At 51.8% G+C, this 17,980-nt stretch overlaps 1 protein-coding gene across 1 annotated transcript; it reads left to right on the forward strand.

Moving 5' to 3' along the window:
* The first annotated feature begins 1,177 nt into the window (after positions 1 to 1,177).
* On the forward strand, positions 1,178 to 16,818 carry LACTBL1 (lactamase beta like 1). The gene is given in 10 exon segments (XM_036445191.2): positions 1,178 to 1,259; positions 4,265 to 4,393; positions 7,648 to 7,818; positions 9,027 to 9,136; positions 11,515 to 11,652; positions 11,654 to 11,673; positions 12,659 to 12,897; positions 14,083 to 14,188; positions 15,772 to 16,381; positions 16,384 to 16,818. Coding segments are annotated over 10 exon segments (2,040 nt in total).
* The last annotated feature ends 1,162 nt before the right edge of the window (positions 16,819 to 17,980 follow it).

Consider the following 17,980-nt stretch of genomic DNA (forward strand, 5'->3'; position numbering starts at 1 on the left):
ATAGATGAGCACGGCGAGATCTAAGTGCAGCCAAGAAATCTGACCCAAGTCACATCTATAAGCCTAAGTGACCAAACGACCAGTCACTATGACATGCACTGACCACCAGGGCGCAGATGCTCAACACAGGAACTACACCCTGGTGGTCAGTATGCTCCCACAATAGGAGCTCCGCTCAGCTGACCAACGGGCTCCAGATGCCTGGCTCATGGCTGGCAAGCGCAGCTTCAGTGGCGTGAGCCTCTCCGGCCTCTGTGGCATGCTACTGAATGGAGGCAGTGGCAGGCGCAGAGGGCCAGGATGAGTGGGAATGGTGTGGCGCCCACCCAGGCTCGGCTCCTCCCCCACTGCCTGCTACTTCGCACACTACTACATCCCTCAGGGATGTCAGACTGCATCAATGACCGGCGGTCTGACATCCAGCTAGGGGTCCCGGATTGCTAGAGGGCACAGGCCAGGCTGAGGGACCCCACCGGTGCAGGAATCTGTGCACAGGGCCTCTAGTAAGTAATAAGTGGTGGGGCTGGGATCTGAACTCTGGCAGTTTGACTCAAGGGTCCACCGGTTGAGGTTTAGTCTCTGAAGCCTAGTCCACTTGAACTTGGGAACCTTCTAATGGTCTGGGTAACAATCAGCGTAGCAGATAAAGATTATGATTTTTCCAAAGAGCAGCAGGTGCCCACTGAAGGTTCTTTAAGCAAAGGACTTCATCAAATTTTTCAGCTCTAGAGAAGATGATTAACTCCTTCCTCTCCTGAGGGGCAGTTGTGGAGATTATCTTGGTTCAGAGAGGAAAAAGTCCTTGGACAAACGCCTGCAGGGAGAGCACTTAAGGAACACATTCTTCAGAGGTGGTGGCTCCAGTAGCTACACATGGGTACCTACTGCCGCCGTGTGGCCACTTTTCTATATGACATGCTATGGATTTTAGCTAAAATCCGGAGGGGCAGGTTAGTCTGGGCAGTGAGAAATGGTTTCATTGGGACTGGGGCCTAGGGCAATGGACAAGCTCCCACAGAGGAGCTGGTGTCCTGGGGTGAAGTCTTGATCCAAAGAGGTGCAGAACCTTGAAGGGGATTGACTGATCCTCTGGACATTCAGTCCTTGTTTGGTGACACAAACCAAAATGAGAAGCAGTCCTTGCTCTAGAGCAGCGGTCACCAACCTTTTGGACCTCATGGACCACCAGACTGCTGCCTTAGAGGACCTCCTCATCCAGTGGGGAGACAACATGGAGATGCATTTGTGTCCCGGAATCAGTGAGGACTCCTGGGTCCAAATCCCATTCCTGCCACTTCCTGGAACCTCACTTCTTAGAGCATCAGTTTCCTCAGGTGTGAAATGGGCACAGAACAGACCTGCCCCTGGGGATTGTGGGACATTGTCACCACTCAGTCGGTGACCCTGAGGCAGGCTGCCCGGCCTGCTCTGAGCCTCAGGAAAGAGGAGCCACGCAGCCAGGTGCAATGGAAAAAACCTGGATCCCAGCTCCATCGCTGTCACCCCACTTGCTATATGACCTCCCCTCTCAGAGCCTGTTCCACCAGCCATACAATGTGGAGTTTGGATAAAACCACTCAGCTCTCTTCTCACTCTAATTGATCAATCCTCTTTGCAGGCCAATCACAGAGGGTTATAGAAGAAGATCCAGAAAGTTTGCCTCTACCCATTCACATACCCACGCTGAGCACCAGCAAAGAGAGATATTAAGTCAAGCCCCGCCCAACTGCAGGGTGGCTGGGAGGCAACGAAAATGATGGTGGAAGCTGGTGCAATTCACAAATAGCAGAGCCTTGCTCCTCACAGGGTGGTCCACGGACCAGTATCGACACCACTTGGGTTCTTGTGAGAAATGCAGACTTTCCTGTACCATCTGACCCACTGACTCAGAACCTGCAGTTTAGCTCAATCCCTAGACGATTCCTACACATATTTGAAATGAGCTGGACACACCCCGGCCCAAGGCCATGGCTCTCAACCTTGACCACACAGAATTACTAAGGAGTCTTCAAAAATTGTGATGCCCAGGTGGCACTCCAGGGGGCTTCTGGGGTTGGGACCCAGACAGCAGAGGTTTGTAAAAGCTCTCCAGTGTAAACAATATCATAAGTGGAGCCACTTTAAAATGTCAGAGCTGCCATCCAGAGGAACTGCCTTATACCTCAGACCCTGGAATGTTAAAAACAGGGCAAAATAACCTTGGGATGGGACCTAAGCAGCCTCATGCCTTGCAAAAGAACATTTGCAATGATAATAGGAAAGCATTTATGACAACTAGACTGATGATTAGCGGCCCAAAAATGAAAAACATTGTTTAGAATGAACATCACCATGTTCTATTATCTGTACCAACAGAAATGTCTTCATTCTGATATAATTTTCCCTTTCCATTTCTCATAAATACCCATTGCCTTTGTCCCTTTTTAGAAAATTATGTTTAGCCAAGACCGGTTTGGCTCAATGGATAGAGCATTGGCTTGGGGACTGAAGGGTCCCGGGTTCGATTCCGGTCAAGGGCATGTACCTTGGTTGCGGGCATATCCCCAGTGGGGGGTGTGCAAGAGGCAGGTGATCAATGACTCTCTCTCATCGATGTTTCTAACTCTCTATCTCTCTCCCTTCCTCTCTGTACAAAATCAATAAAATATATTAAAAAATTATGTTTATTAATTTCAGAGAAGAAGAGAACAGGAGATAGAAACATCAATAATGGGAGAGAATCATTGGTTGGCTGCCTCCTGCAGGATTGGGGATTAAGCCTGCAACCCAGGCATGTGTCCTGACTGGGAATCGAACTATGACCTCCTGGTTCATAGGTCGACGCTCAACCACTGAGCCACCATGGCTGGATACCATTTATTTATTTTTTAAAGAGAGTGAAAGGGAGGGGGAAAACACACGGATGTGAGAGAGACACATCAATTCCTGCAAGCTCCCTTGACCAGAGTTGAGCCTGTGACCCTTCAGGTTCCACTGAGGAAAACCGTCTAGGGCTTATCTCCATTTTATAGATGAAGAGACAAAGAAGGCACGACTTACCCAAGGCCACACAGGCAGGGACAGAATTGGATTTGAACCGAGTTATATGAATGTTTAACGGTCAGGCTTGCCTGGCAGCTCGGCTGGTTAGTGTGTTGTCTTGCTATGCCAAGGTTTTGAGTTTGATCCCTGGTTAGGGCACATACAAAGAGCAAACAATGAATGCATAGATAAGTGGAACAACAAGCAATGTTTCTCCCCCCCACCCACCCCCAAATCAATTAATAAAAAAATAAATGAAAGTATAGGCTGGCCCAGTGGTCTTCAAACTGCGTTCCTCAGAGGTAGTGGAGGCGCTGGGGTGGGGGTGGGTGGGTTGTCCTGGCAGCCCCATCGTCTCTTCTATATTGAGGTTGACAAAGGCTTTCTTCACTCAGCCTGGAGCATCGTGGGTCACGTGGTGCTGCCAGCCTCCCTGCCAGATGTTCCCCCCTCCGCACTGGCTGCCAGGGGGACCCCAGGAACTAATCCCCACGGCAGAAGGCACAGAGGGCTTAGTGCTGGGGAAATCGGACACCACGTCTGCCAGCCCCTGGGGAGCCTGGGTGAAGCCTGCGGCTCAGAGCCCAGGAAGCCGTCCTGTCCCTGGAACACGGACCCTGAGAGGCACTGGCCAGCCATGGCGGGGCCTCAACTACCCTTCCCTTCCTGAGCCCTCCAGAGAGGTGAGCTGAGGCTAGGCATGCTGGGGGTCTGACAGTGTGTGTGAGTGTGTGTGTGTGGCATGTGTGTGTGGTGTGTGTGGTATGTGTGTGTGTGTGTGGTGCGTGGTATGTGTGTATGTATGTGTGGTATGTTTGTGTGGTGTGTGATGCGCGAGTGCACATGTGGGTGTTTGCGTGGTGTGTGTGTGGTGTGTGCGTGTGTAGTATGTGTATGAGTGTGGTGTGTGTGGCATGTGTGTATGTGTTTGTGTGTAGTATGTGTATGTGTGTGGGGTGTGTGTGTGGTGTGCGGACGTGTGTATGTGTGTGTGTGTGTAGTGTGTGTGTGTGTGGTGTGTGTGTGTGTGTGTGTGTGTGTGTAATCGACTCTTCCAGTTGGGACTGCGGAATTTGAGATGTCCAATGCTAAAGTCAGGACAGATCTGGCAGACCAGAGAGCTGGTCACCCTCCAGGGTCTCTGAGCTGGCCTCTCCTTGCCTTGGAGGTGGGGCTTTGTGAAGGGGAGGGCTTGCTTTGCCCACTTCTCCTCCTAGCATTTCTGTCCCCTTCCTCTTTCCAGCCTCACCCCAGCCATCACTCTCTGCCTTCGCTCCTGTGACTGAACCTCCTATGCAGTGTCTCCTGGGCTGTGGACCTGAATCCTTAGCCAGCCAGGACCTTCCACGCCTTGGAGAGCATGAAGACCCAGGTGAGGCCTGGCCCCACGAGGTTTGCTTCTAATATTAGCCTAGATTGCCCTTAGCACCTTCATCGTCATCCCCACATTCTTAGGGTGCACCCCTGGCAAGGAAGCTCCGAGTGCTTTGAGCCTATTAGCTCAAGTTCTCAAAACCAGACTGGGCTCCTCTTCCTTTTCACATCTCCAAGCCTCTGATCAGAGTGCCCCCAACTCATCCCCAACTCTCTGCTCAGTGGAGCTTTCCTTCCCACCATCCCCCCCACCAAAGCTGAGCTCACAGGTACCTTGGAGCCCCCAGAGCTCTGTACCCATGACCTGTGCACATCTGTCTCCCAGGGAAATTATCATAACAACACTAGCTACCCACCGTGAGCGGCTTTCAGCATCATCTCATTTACCCTTACTGAGATTCCATGGGGTGTAGGACAAAGGCCATTCCCATTACGCAGACGCAGACGAGAAAACTGCGGCTCAAAGAGGTGAAGCCACTTGTCCAAAGGTAGTAAGGGGGGAACTGAAATCAAGTCGTGCTTCGCCTGGGCCCAGAGCCCTGAGTCTGACTGCTCCACCGTCCTGCTGGCTCCACAGGGACAGAGGCTGGCCAAAGGCACTGAGCCTCAGGAGGTAGCACGGTGCCCGGCACACAGCTTGCTCTTGGGGATTGTTTCTGAACGGATGACTGGACAGGAAGGGCTGTCCCAGAGTGGGCAGTGAGAGGAGAAGGAGGTGAGAGTCTGTGGGCTGGACCACCTGGGAAGGAGCTGGGGTTGCTGTGTTATGGGTGGGGCTGGGAGAGCCTGGTTCTTCCTGAGTTCTCCCCTCTCCCTTCTCCCATCCCCTCACCCTCACCCTACACCAGCGAAGGGAGAGGGGAGAGATTCCTAATGGATATTGCAAGTCCAAATGTGAGCAGCTGGTGAGCAGCTCAGAGGTTAGATACCGGCTGCACTTTTGGGTCAATGGGAATAAATCCTGACTTTGGAGACAGACGTGTGATGAGGCTGGGCCGCAGAGGAGGGCTACAAGTTGGGGGTGCAGAGGGTGTGGTGGTGCACAGCACAGAGCGACATTCCCAGCGCCACCATCTGCTGCCCACGACCACATCTTTGTGTTCGTCAGCAGTGTGTTCCTGTACTTAGCTGAGCAGCATCCCATTACATGGATGTGCCCCAGTTTTGTCTTTTCATAACCAGTTGAAGGACATTTAGGTTGTTTCCAATCTTCGGAGATTATGAATAAAGAATGGCTTCAGTATGAGTACCACATTCTAAAGCTGGGAGATACTTCTGAAATCAAATGGGATTTCTAGATGTACATTATCCTCTTCACAAATAGCCCAGCCCTCTCCAGCAGTTGAAGAAATGGAGGCCCTAAGAGGGGAAGGGATGTGTCCAGAATTACAACTGACTCAGGACGATGTAAAGTTCAAAACACATTTCCTGAGAATGTGCCAGTGTCAGGCGGAGTGCCAGGTTTTGCAGGCATAAAAGCCCTGAAGGAATGATTTTGGTGCTGGAGACACTAGTCACCTGGTCGGGGCCAGTCAGAGAAGCCAGGATTAACCAGTGCAGGTTCCTGTTACAATGCAGTGACGAGTGCGCAGAGAGGAGAGGACCCTGGGGGAGAATGAGGAGGCTTCACATGGGCTTTCCCACGTTTGTCAGTGGCAAAGGGCAGCCAGAGGGAAGGGCAGGTGCAAAGGCACAGAGGGGAGCAATGCATCAAGGTGCAAAGAGGAAGAGGCAGGAACGGTCCATGGAGTTGAAAAGGGAGGACTGACAGGGAGCGATGGACTAGAAACTCAGTGAGACTCTAAATGAAAAAGCCTAGAAAACAGGTGCCAGTATGTATACAAGCCAGTGAGGGTGCTGAGATGACTGATAATTCATATAAAAACAAATAAAATGAAATCATTTCCTTTCACTAAAACCAAACATGTTTTTATATGAATGTATAGAAATCTACATTTAAGATCTCTGCGAAAAGGATTTCTTAAGCAAACCCATGCACGCAGACACACACGCACAGCAAACAAAAAAAGACAGTGTTGATAAATTTGATTGGCAACAACCAAAACCATTGCAAAAAACCCTCTCTTCAAGAATAACAGTTAACAGGTCTTACAATGTGTCGGACAAGATGTACTTTATACGTATTAACTCATTTAATCCTTACAAATTTATGAGGCAAGTGCCATTATCATCTCTATTTTACAGGTAAGGAAGCAGAAGCACAGAGAACTTATAAAGAGCTCTGAAGAAAATTGAATAAAAAAATAGGCAAAGGATAAAAACAATCCATTCACATAAAAGCAAACCCAAATATAAATAGTAAACACATAAAAAGGTGTTCAACCTTATTAGCAACAGAGAAAATGCAAATTAAAGATAGCAATGAGAATCACTGGAACAACTCTGGGGAGTGCAGGAGAGAATATGGTTAAGATGAAGATGGCCATACGTTACCATCCAGAAATTTCACTCCTACTTATAGTGCTCTCACCTCGAATGTATAAAATTGTCCCGTTTGTAAGGAAGCCTGGCCCATCTCCATGGTCTATTCTACTATGAAGTATATTCATGTAGCAGCATCCTCGACAGAAGCTGAAATGAATAATCCAGAACTATGTGTATCCAAGTGGGGAAAAAACAAGTTGCAGAAGGATAATACAGGAGAATAATATTCGTGTAAGTTTAAAAATGTGCAAAACAATACTACATGCTCTTGATGGATGCGTAAACCCAAAGAATAAAAGCATGCATGATGACAAACACCAAGATCAGAATGGGTGTTTCATCTGGGGATAGGGAAGGAGGTTGAATTTTTGGAGAATTCCCCCTCCATTAGGTAAATCGGCCATAGTAGTCAAACAACTACTGTACTAGGGAGAGAGTTGGATCTATGCCATAACAGGCTTGTCCCCAGTGCCTTGGAGGGGACCTGGGTGAAGGCAGTTGCAGAAGGCTTCATGGAGGAGATGTATCACTAAGTATACAGAAGAGAGACAGCAGGCCCAGCAGAAGGAACACACTATGCAAAGGCGCAGAGGTACAGAGGTACATTCATGGCGGAGCTGTTGAATGGGTCATGCTGGGAAGGACCTTGGTTTCCCAGGTGTAAAACACACACACACACACACACACACACACACACACACACACGCACACACTAGAACTTCCCTGTGGACTTCCATTATGTCTGGGTGAACTTCAGGTATAGAAGGGGTCAGGGTGGGGTCCCTCTCTTTCTTCCCCCTGGCTGAGTCCCATGGAAGCTGTGCCCTGTGTCTCCCCCATTCCAGGCTGGCTGGTGGCTTGGCCCGCTGAAAGTAAAGAAGTGGCTTTTCCCAGCTTCCTGCAGCTTCTTCTTTCTGCTCTCTGTGCTCATGACCGGCTGCTTCCTGTGGCAGTACTACCTCCCCAAGCTGAAGACCGGTGAGTGCAGAGACATCCTCCAGTTTCTCCCGCCCCTGTGGGTCCTTGGGGGCTCTGAGCTGCCACTCCTGACCCGAGGGCATCGTACGATTTAGACTCACAAGCTCTGGCCTCTAACTGTTCATCTTGGGGCCAGTCATATGATCTCTCTGTGCCTTGATGCCTTTGTGTATAAAATGAGGATCCTAATGCCAACCCCAAACTTGCTGGCTTCAAACGAAGTGATTCATTCTTTCTGTTAGTCTGTGGGCTGGCTAGCAGTTCTGCTGCTGGTCTAATCTAAGCTCTCTCTCCAATGCAGGGGGTGGGGCTGGATCTCTCTTTCCATGTGGATTCTCCCTCTCAAGACCGCTATCCCAGGCTTGTTCAGGAGGAGGCAGTATTCCCAGGGAGCAAAGGCGCATGAAGGCCTAATTTTGGGGAGACCCAGGATCAATGACCAATTCTACCTCATTCTCAAAGCCAGCCAGAGTCTAGAGTTGGGAGGCGCTAAAAGAATTTATGGCCACAGTGAACTTCCCGTCTAGTCTTAGTTCTGGGGAGTCTCAGGAAGGACTTGGAAAGGGTGCAGCTCCTCAAGGTGCTTGTACCATCACCACCACTCCACATGGCTCTTCAGGGGACGAGGAGAGGTCTGGGGGCCGTTGGGATGCCCACACCCTCTTCCTCGAGGTTCCAAAGAAGCCATACAGCCAAACCAAAGCAGAACCAGACATGAATCCCCCATGCCCGAACACGTGGCTCAAGTGATAGACTGAGTTCTCCCTGTGGTTTAGGCCTGACGCCGAAGTGGAGCCCCAAGTCCACTTCCCCACCCAAACACATAATCAGAACTGGGGGAAGAGAGACAGACAGATAGCACATGGCTCAGCCTGCCCTGAGCAGGAACCTGTCTAAATCTGCTGACCACACAGAGGGAGGAAGGCGGGCGTGCAAGAGAGAAGGGCTGCCACCGGGAACTCTGGCCTAATGGGTATCTTGAAGGCCAAGCTGCAGGTGGTGTGCATGGAACTGTCCCCTCCCCTCCAGGCACACCCTGCTCTTTGCTCCTGGATACCCAGGACTGGTCTCTGCTCCCTGATACTCCCGGTGAGGGTTGCCAGCTGGGAGGGTTGGCCTTTGCCGCCACCTTCCCATCTCTTCTAGGATGCCCTCTAGACCCCTATCCTGATTGCTATTTCCTTCTCACCATGTGATATTCCCGGCAGGGTCCTTGGGACCAGAGGCGCCCTCTGCCCCTGTGAGGATGTGCCCCCAGCACCCTGAGCCTGTGCCCCTGGCACACCCTCTCCCCGTGTTGAAGGAGGCCCTGGAAAAGGTCAGTATGGCCCAGGAGGGTGGGTGCCAGGCCTGAGTGTTGAAGGAGAGGGCCACTCTCTGCACTGGACGTGGCACTCATTCATCATGTAATTTCTGAGCACGGACTCTGAGCTAGACACCAGGGACATGGCAGAAAGAAGATAGTGTTTTGTTCCTAAGAAGCTACCAGTTGGGAACGAAGGAACAGTGAAGATAATAAACAGTGATAACACAGGGTAAGAGCGAGGACAGGGAAAGTTTAGGGACTGGGGCAGGGGGCACGAAGGAACTGACTTTGGGGTCAGGGAAGGCTTCCGGAGGAAGTGGTGTCTAAGCTGAGATGTGAACACTAGGAGATACCCAGCTGATGGGCATGTGAATAATAAAGGAGCTTGATGGGGGAGGGAGGAGGGCGGAGGCTGTGCTCCGTAGAAGGAACAGCCTGTGCCAGGACCCAGAGTCAGCAGAGTAAGTGCCAGGTGCACACAAAGAACTCTGAGGCAATTCACTCTGGTGGGGCCATAGGTGGAGGGGGGAGAAAGATGAGATTGGAGAGGATGACAGAGGTCCCTGCAAAATAATTAAAACAAAACATCCCACAATATAGCTTTTACCACTGAGGACGGTCTAGCAGTAGAAGGGGCTGTCAGCGGGCTCTAGTCTGTGCCAGTCAGACCCCGCCCACTTGGGTCACTCACCTCAGGAGGCATGCAGACAAATGAAACCCCATCAGAGAGGTGAGGGCAGCAGCGTGGCGGGGGATTTGAAATTGTCACCCGAGGAGCAGCTGAAGGGAAGGAGGCAGATGATTCCACGGGAGAGAAGGTGCAGGCCAATGGAGGCACACTCACTGTGGGCAAACACATGGGAGGCTTTTGTGAAGGAGAGGGAACAGAGGGTGCCGGGTGGCTCTCAGGGTGGGAGGGACATGGTAATTAATGAAAAAGCAACCATGAACACCTTGGCTGCCGCATAGTGAGCACTTAGTATGTGCTAACCTCTTTGTCAGAATACCTTGTGAGTCACTATCAATAGGGGAAGAAACAGATTTAGAGACACAAAGCTAGGGCAGGGGTGAAAGCTACAGGTAGGCAGAGCTCTCAACTCAGGATTTGCAAAATCACTCAGCAAGGCGATTAATTAAGAACAGGGGCTGGACTTAGCCTGGGATTCTAATTCCGATTCCACGAACCATTCGTCACTTGAGCAAGTCACTTTCATATCAATATCTCATAGACTCAGTTTTCTCATCTGTAAAGTGGGGAGAAATTAGCACTGACTTATTGTGAAGGTTATAAATGAGACAGTGTATGAAAATCACTTTATACTGTGCCTAGCACATTCTAAACGTCCAGTATATGTTAGCTGTTGTCATCATCATTACACTCTGTCATTGCAAAGAATGAGGCATTTTCAATAAATGTTCAAAAGAGAAATTAGGGGCCTTCTAGAAATAGTGAATTCTCCAGCACTAGGGGGCCAGACTAGGCCTACTGGAGTTTTTCTAGGGTAGTGAGTTGCAACCTTTTCTTATCTCATGGCACACATAAACCAATTCTGTGGTATACCGAATCACTAAAATTCTATGGCATACCGAAAACAAATTATTATTTTTTGCCTGGCCAAAAAAAAAAGGTATAAATTTTGAGTTATTCACACCGCTTGACTACTGTTGTATTGGCTGTTGTCAATTTTTAAATTTGATAATCCAAGAGAAAAAAGGTCAGCACCCCTGACCAAATAGTCAGATAGTGCATATTTTACTTTTTGGAGATATTGCATATTTTTAAAATTCTTGGGCGCATGGGCTGAAAAATTATTATTCTAGGGCACATGTGTCAAACACAAGGCCCGCAGGCCAAATCCGTCCCGCCAGGCCTTGCAATGTGGCCCGCACCGCGCTGTCATCACTGCACTCCGCTGCGTTTTCATCACAATGACAGTTTATGACTGTTCAGTAAACCATTCGGCCCGCGATTTAGGCTGGATTTTAGATTTTGGCCCCTTCTCTGATTGAGTTCGACACCCCTATTCTAGGGCATAAGACAAGGGTTTGACTAGATCAATAGATCTGTCCCCTCCCTCCTTTAACGTTTTGCCAAGGAAATGTTTCTTTGAACAAAAATCTCATGAGGAATTTCCACATATAAAACAGATTCTAGGGGAGCGGCTCTGATTGCGGCCAGAGTGGGGGCCCATGGTATGAGAGTCCAAAGTCTGGAGGCTCCCTGGGCTCTTCTCCAGCAACTGGGGGTGGGGGTGGGGGAGGGTGAAGGGGAGCCAGGAAAGGCGACCCGTGTGCAGGGTGTGGTGTGGGCATGGGCAGGGTGTGCCGATGACAAGAGGGGGGTGTGTCTCTGCACCCACATTCTGAGCCTCCTGCTCTTCTCCTGCAAGGTGGAGAGGATCCTGCGCCAGGCACTGTCTGCCCCTGGGCTGGCGGCCATATCTGCAGTTGTCATCCACAACGACGCCGTGCTCTGGACTGGGAACTTCGGGAAGAAGAATGGCTCCGACCCAGCTTCCGGCCCCCCGCGATGAGTACACCATGTACCGGTCAGCCTGGTGACCTGCGGGGTCCTATGGAGGGACCTGGGGTGGGAGAATAGGGGGGACTTAGGAGGTAGGGGAACTCAAGCGAATCATGATTGGGGTTTCCAAGCCCTTCATTAAGTCTTGATATTATACAATAGTTTTATAGATGAAGAGACTGAGGTCCAGAGAGGACCAGTGAGTGCCCAACGTCACACCACAGAGGTAACAGGCCAGGAAGGAATCGCTTCTGGAGACCCCTTAGCCCCAAACCTCCCTAATTCCAAGAGGCTCCCTGAGTCCCCTCCTTCCCTCACATCGTATGCCCAGGTCCTGGGCTCCTGGCCCTGGTCCCTGCCAATCGGCAGCAGTGGCCCAGATGGAAGTCCCTGGGGACATTCTGCTGCACACATCCCCGCCGAGGTGCTGCCTGCAGGACCCTTAACGCTTACAATGCAAAGTGAACACATCTGCTCCCAGAGATACAGTGAGGCCTGCAGCAGTTCCATTCACCATGCGCCTGCTATGGGCCAAGTTTGGGACAACAATTATACTTTCTGTCACTTACTGTGCACTCACTACCCCCAGGTATCTCGCCAAACACTTTAGGAGCATGCTCTTGTTTAATCCTCTCTACAGCCTGTGAAACGGACAAGGAAGCCGAATCTCAGAAAGTCTAGGACTTGCCCAAGACCACTTAACCAGTGAGAGGCAGAGGCATGACCCAACCAGGTCTGTCCACAGTGGGAAGGGCTTGGGGGAAGGCCTGCCATTGGGCAGATACTCAGGAATGTCCATTCAGCCCAGCCCTATTGCCTCTGGAATATTCTCAAGCATCCCAAAGCCAGTTATATAGAGGCTGGTGGATTTTCATCTGAGACATTAAATAAAGCAGTAGGATTCAGTGCTCCCCTAGAACACTAGAGAGTTGGAGGCTGGGGTGCAAGGTAGAGATGGATTGTGGGGCCAAGGGTATGCTCTCTGCACCCGTGTCCCCAACATTGTCTAGGATCTCCAGTGTCTCCAAGATCTTTCCAGTCCTCATGCTGTACCGCCTGTGGGAGGAGGGCACCGTAGCCTCCCTCGATGACCCTCTGGAGCGCTATGCCAGCTCCTTCGCCATTAACAACCCGCTGGGCATGGCATCGGCCCCCACCCAACAGAGCCTGATGGATGGGCTGGAGGAGGCGGGCCCAGCCCCCAGGCCTTCGCCCGTCACCCTCCAGAGGATGGCCAGCCAGCTCTCAGGTGAATGGTTTTGCACTTACCTTATTTGGCCCCAAATAATTCAGGTGGGGGGAACCGTGGAGCGGACTCTCATCGCGCCAGGCTGAGCCCACTCTCTGCTGCTCCCTGAACTGGCCAAAGTCTCCCCATTCTCACTTGTCTCCAGCCACACCGGCTGGGCCATGCTATTCCTCAAACTTTCCAAGACCTTCCTGCCTCAGGGACTTTGCATGTGCTGTTCCCTCTGCCCGAGACATTCTTACTGAGAAGGATGGCTCCCTCTCTCACCTTCTCCAGGTCTCACCTGCTCAAGGACCGCTCTGCAAGGCCTTGGTCTGACCAAATTACTTTCTCTGTAGCATGAATATGTATCTGCTCGTTGTCTGGCCTCTCCACTCACTCCACACAGGCAGGGACTTTGTTCATTACCGATTCCCCAGGACCCAGAACATATGTTGGCACAAAAACAGAAGCTGGAAATCCACCACTGAACGGAGGCGTGGAGAGAACCCAAACCCCATGGTTCTTCCAATAGTTTTCACAGATAATAAACAGAAAAGTCCAAATGGTTAGATAAGTCCAAAGCTGTCTGGCCACTGATCTCAAGAATTTTGTTGAATCAAACTGCTATCTATAGTAGTTGATGATAATTACTTTTTGAGCAGTTGCTATGACCAGACACCATGCTAAGCATTTTATTTTACCCAATCCTCCCATCATCCCTATGATAGAGGGATGACTAAATATATTATGTCCCTCACATCACAGGTGAGGGGACTGGGGCTTGAGAGGTTTTGTGTCCCACTAAAACACAAGCAGGAGGAGAGTCCATGCCGGACCATTTAAAAATATATATATTTTATTGATTTTTTACAGAGAGGAAGAGAGAGGGATAGAGAGCTAGAAACATCGATGAGAGAGAATCATCGATCAGCTGCCTCTTGCACACCCCCTACCGGGGATGTGCCTGCAACCAAGGTACATGCCCTTGACTGGAATCAAACCCGGGACCTTTCAGTCCGCAGGGTGACGCTCTATCCACTGAGCCAAACCGGTTTCGGCAATGCTGGACCATTTTTGTTGTTCGAGTGATTTTGTTGTTGTTACCTTTCAACCCATGGAAGGTGGGGAGGGAGGCAGTGCACTCAATGACCCCTCCATCCGCCCTCAGCTAGCCCAGCAGGTCTGACCACTGCTCCTCCCCAGGGCTGCCCCGAAGGCTGCGATCCACTTCGCTGCTGTGGAGGGGCAGCACCCAGGAGGCCCTGAGCCTGCTCAAGGATGATGTGCTGGTGGCAGAGCCAGGAACCAGGTGAGGAGTGTGCCTTGGTGCTCTGCCAAAATTATTAATAGGATCCTCCTCAGGATCCTCCCCCCGCACCCCCCACCGCGCAGACAGACTGCATCCTCTCATCCTGGCTGGTCAGAACCTGAAGAGACCTCGGGGTCACGGAATACAACCCCTATTCCACAGCTGGAAAGACCGAGGCCCAGAGAGGGTGTTACGGCAAGGCAGGTGCCGTGTGAGCCTTGAGTTCTTTGCACTCATCAACTCAACACTGACTGAGCACCAACTCTGTGCCCGGAATGTGCTAACCGAGATACAGAAGCAACACGTTTACTGGTAACCAGGTTCCTCCGCATAGAGTTTGCATTCTTGTGAGTCAACAGTGAGCCTTCTTATCAGTGAACAGATAAACGAGATAAATAGAGATGCTGTCCAGTGCCAGCATGGAAATAAATGGGATGCCGATGGGAGTGGAGAGCTGGGGTGGCTACCGAACAGAGAAGCCCAGCTCAGGGAGTGAGGGGCTGGACAGAGGACAGCTGGCACTCCCCTGCCTCCGAGGCACCCTTCCAGGCTTCTTGACCTTTTTTTTTTTTTTTTTTTTGCAAAAAGGTGCCCTGTTTCTCCAAATGCTGAACCTCAGGCCCACTTCCCCGCGGAAGAAAGGACGCAGGTGATGCTCAAACATCTGCGAGCTGGAGTCCTCCTTTCAGCTGTGCCACTAACTTGCCATGAGGACTTGGAGGAGGCACTTGGCCCGTTGGGACCTCAGCTTCCTCATCTGTAGAAAAGGGAAGTCAGGCTAGCTCCGTTGGAGTGTTGTCCTGTACACCACAAGGTGGCAGGTTCGATCCCCGGTCAGGGCATATACTAGGTTGTTCAATCCCCGGCAGGATGCATATGGAAGGCAACGGATCGATGTTTCTCTAATGGATGTTTCTCTTTTTTCTCACTCTCCCCCTTCTTCTCCCTAAAATAAAATAAAAAAAAACAACATAAAAAATTAAGGGAGGTTGAGTTCAGGAATGTCTAAAAGGATTTGTGGATTTTCATCTGTCTGAGCCTTTTTGAAATTGCACCTTCTCCGGGAAAGAAGAGAGACCTCTTACTGAATGCTGGTGTCTGCCATAGCTGGGAGAAGGGAGGGGAAAACCTGCCCCTTGTTTCTTATCCTTGAACCACATGATCCCTATAATTCCACCTTGCCCCCGCTTCTCCCCGCAACAGCCTAAGACTCTAGATTTCTGTTTGCTAAAGTAAATCATACTAAAATGTAAAGGACCAATAAGATTTGCTTTACCACTTGCCCAGCCCAGCTCTCCTCCTACCTGCTGTGTGACCCTGGACAAGTCCCTGCCCCTTTCTGGGCCGTCCTTCCTCTCTTCCCAGATGTAGAATGAGTGATCTGTAGTCTCTGATGGGTCTGACCCCTCTGGGATGCAGTGAAGCAGGTTCCTTCCCTGCCCGATCCAGTCCTATGACACTCTGGGGGCATTGCAGACAGTCTGAGCAGGTCGGAAGGGGCTACCTGGCCGGGCCTGGGAATGCTCCCTCATCATGGGCTGCACCTCAGTTTTCCACACACACACACACTCCTCTCGTTCCAGATGCCATTACAGCACCCTGGCCTTCTCGCTCCTGGCGCACGTCCTGGCGGCCCACACGGCTCGGGGGGACTACCAGCGCTGGCTCTCCGAGCACGTGCTGGAGCCGCTGGGGATGGCAGACACGGGCTTCGACCTCACCCCTCCGGTGCGCGCCCGCCTGGCGGCCGGCTTCTACGGCAGCGGCCGGCCGGCCCCGCTCTACGACCTGGGCTGGTACCGGCCGTCGGGCCGGATGTACTCCACGGCCGCCGACCTGGCCAAGCTGGCCGCGGCGCTCCTGGGCGGCGGGCCCCGGCGGCTCCTGCGGCCCGACGCGGCCAGGACGCTGCTGGCGCCGCTGCTGGCCTGCCCCGGCGGCGCCTACTTCGCCCGCGAGACCGGCACCCCGTGGGAGTTCCACGCGCAGCGGGGCTACCGCGTGGCGCGCAAGGACGGCGACCTGGACGGCTACGCCGCCACCTTCTCCCTGGTGCCGCCGCTGCGGCTGGGCCTCGTGCTGCTGCGCCTCGTGCTGCTGCTGGCGGGGCCGCGGCCCTCCGGGGCCGACCTGGTGGCGCGCGCCTACGACGCGCTGCTGCCCGCCCTGGAGCGCGCCCTGCGGGAGGCCGAGCGCCGCCCCGCCCCGCCCCGCCCCCGAGCGCGCGCCCGTTCGCCGGCTTCTTCACCTTCGCCAACCGCACCTTCTACGAGGTGCGCGCGGCCGGGCCGGCGGGCGAGCTGCGCCTGCGCCAGTTCGGGCCGCGCGCGGAGGCGCTGGTGCCGCCGGCCTTCCGGACGCTGGCGCTGCGCCACGTGCGCGGCCGCGTCTTCCAGCTGCACGTGGCGCGCGAGTTCCCGTGCGCGCTGCCGCTCGGCGACGGCGCCCGGCTCTCGCTCGAGGCCCAGCACGGGCAGCTCGTCCGCTTCTACCCGCTGGACCGCCACGGGCTGTCCCCGGGCTTCGACGTCCCCGGGCTGAACACGTACCGGGTGCTGCGGCTGCTGCGCGAGCCCGTCCTCCCCGCCGCGCCCTCCCCTGGAACCCAGGGAGCTGACACGGCGGGGTAGGGCGCGGCTGCTCTGAGAGCGGTCCCCGGACCACAGCCGGGGTGCGAACTATTTCTTATCCACCGGAGAGGAAGAGCCAAGTACAGAAACTTAGAATAAAGCATTTACATACTTTAAAAAATATCTTTTTTCCCACTGATTTTTTTACAGAGAAGAAGGGAGAAGGATAGAGAGTTAGAAACATCTACAAGAGACAAACATTGAATAGATGACTGCTGCACGCTCCCTACTGGGGATGTGCCTGCAACCAAGGTACATGCCTTTGACCAGAATCAAACCTGGATCCTTGAAAACACAGGCCTTCGCTCTATCCACTGAGCCAAACCCGTTAGGGCACTTTTACATATTTTTAACAGCACACTGACAAAGTACTTTACTTTTGTGTCTGTTGAACCTAAGACAAAATATGGGCTTGGGTTTTGTCTTAAAAACATCAATCTGCGTTACAATTTACATAAAATGAAATGCACACATTATCAGGGTATAGTTTGGTGATGTTTACAAGTATGTATACCCACCACCACCATCAAGATTCAGAACATTCCCATCGACCCCCAAACGTCCTTCCTACTCTTTGCAGTCAGTCCTCTCCCCTGTACCCAGCCCCAGGCAGCCACTGATCTTTCTGTCACTCTAGATTAGTTTTGCCTGTTACAGAATCTCATATGAATGGGATCGTACAGTGTAGTCCTTTGTGTCTGTTTTCTTTTGCTCAGCATGATGTTTGGAGGTTCATGCATGTCTTTGTGTGGGCATCAGTAGTTTGTTCCTTTTTATTGCGGAGTAGTAGTCCATTCAAGGGATATATCCCAATTTGTTTTTCCGTTTACCTGTGGATGGACATTTGGGTTGTTTCCATTGTGGCTGTTATTAAAAACAGCATTCCTAAAAAAACAAACAAACACAAAAAGGCATTCCTGTATAATTCTGTAAATACATGCTTCCATTTCTCTTGGTTGACTATCAAGGTGTGTCTGCCATGCAGTTTTCCAAAGCTCTTGTACCATTTTACATTTCCAGCAGCAATATGTGACGGCTCTCTTGCTTCACATCTTAGCAAAACTTTAGCCATACTAATGGTTGTGAAGTTCTGTCCCCGCACATGCATAACCTTCCTCATTATCAATATTTCCCACTAGAGCCCTAACCGGTTTGGTTCAGT

The sequence above is a fragment of the Pipistrellus kuhlii genome, unplaced genomic scaffold (genome assembly GCF_014108245.1).
Source record: "Pipistrellus kuhlii isolate mPipKuh1 unplaced genomic scaffold, mPipKuh1.p scaffold_m20_p_2, whole genome shotgun sequence".
Classification (NCBI taxonomy): domain Eukaryota; kingdom Metazoa; phylum Chordata; class Mammalia; order Chiroptera; family Vespertilionidae; genus Pipistrellus; species Pipistrellus kuhlii.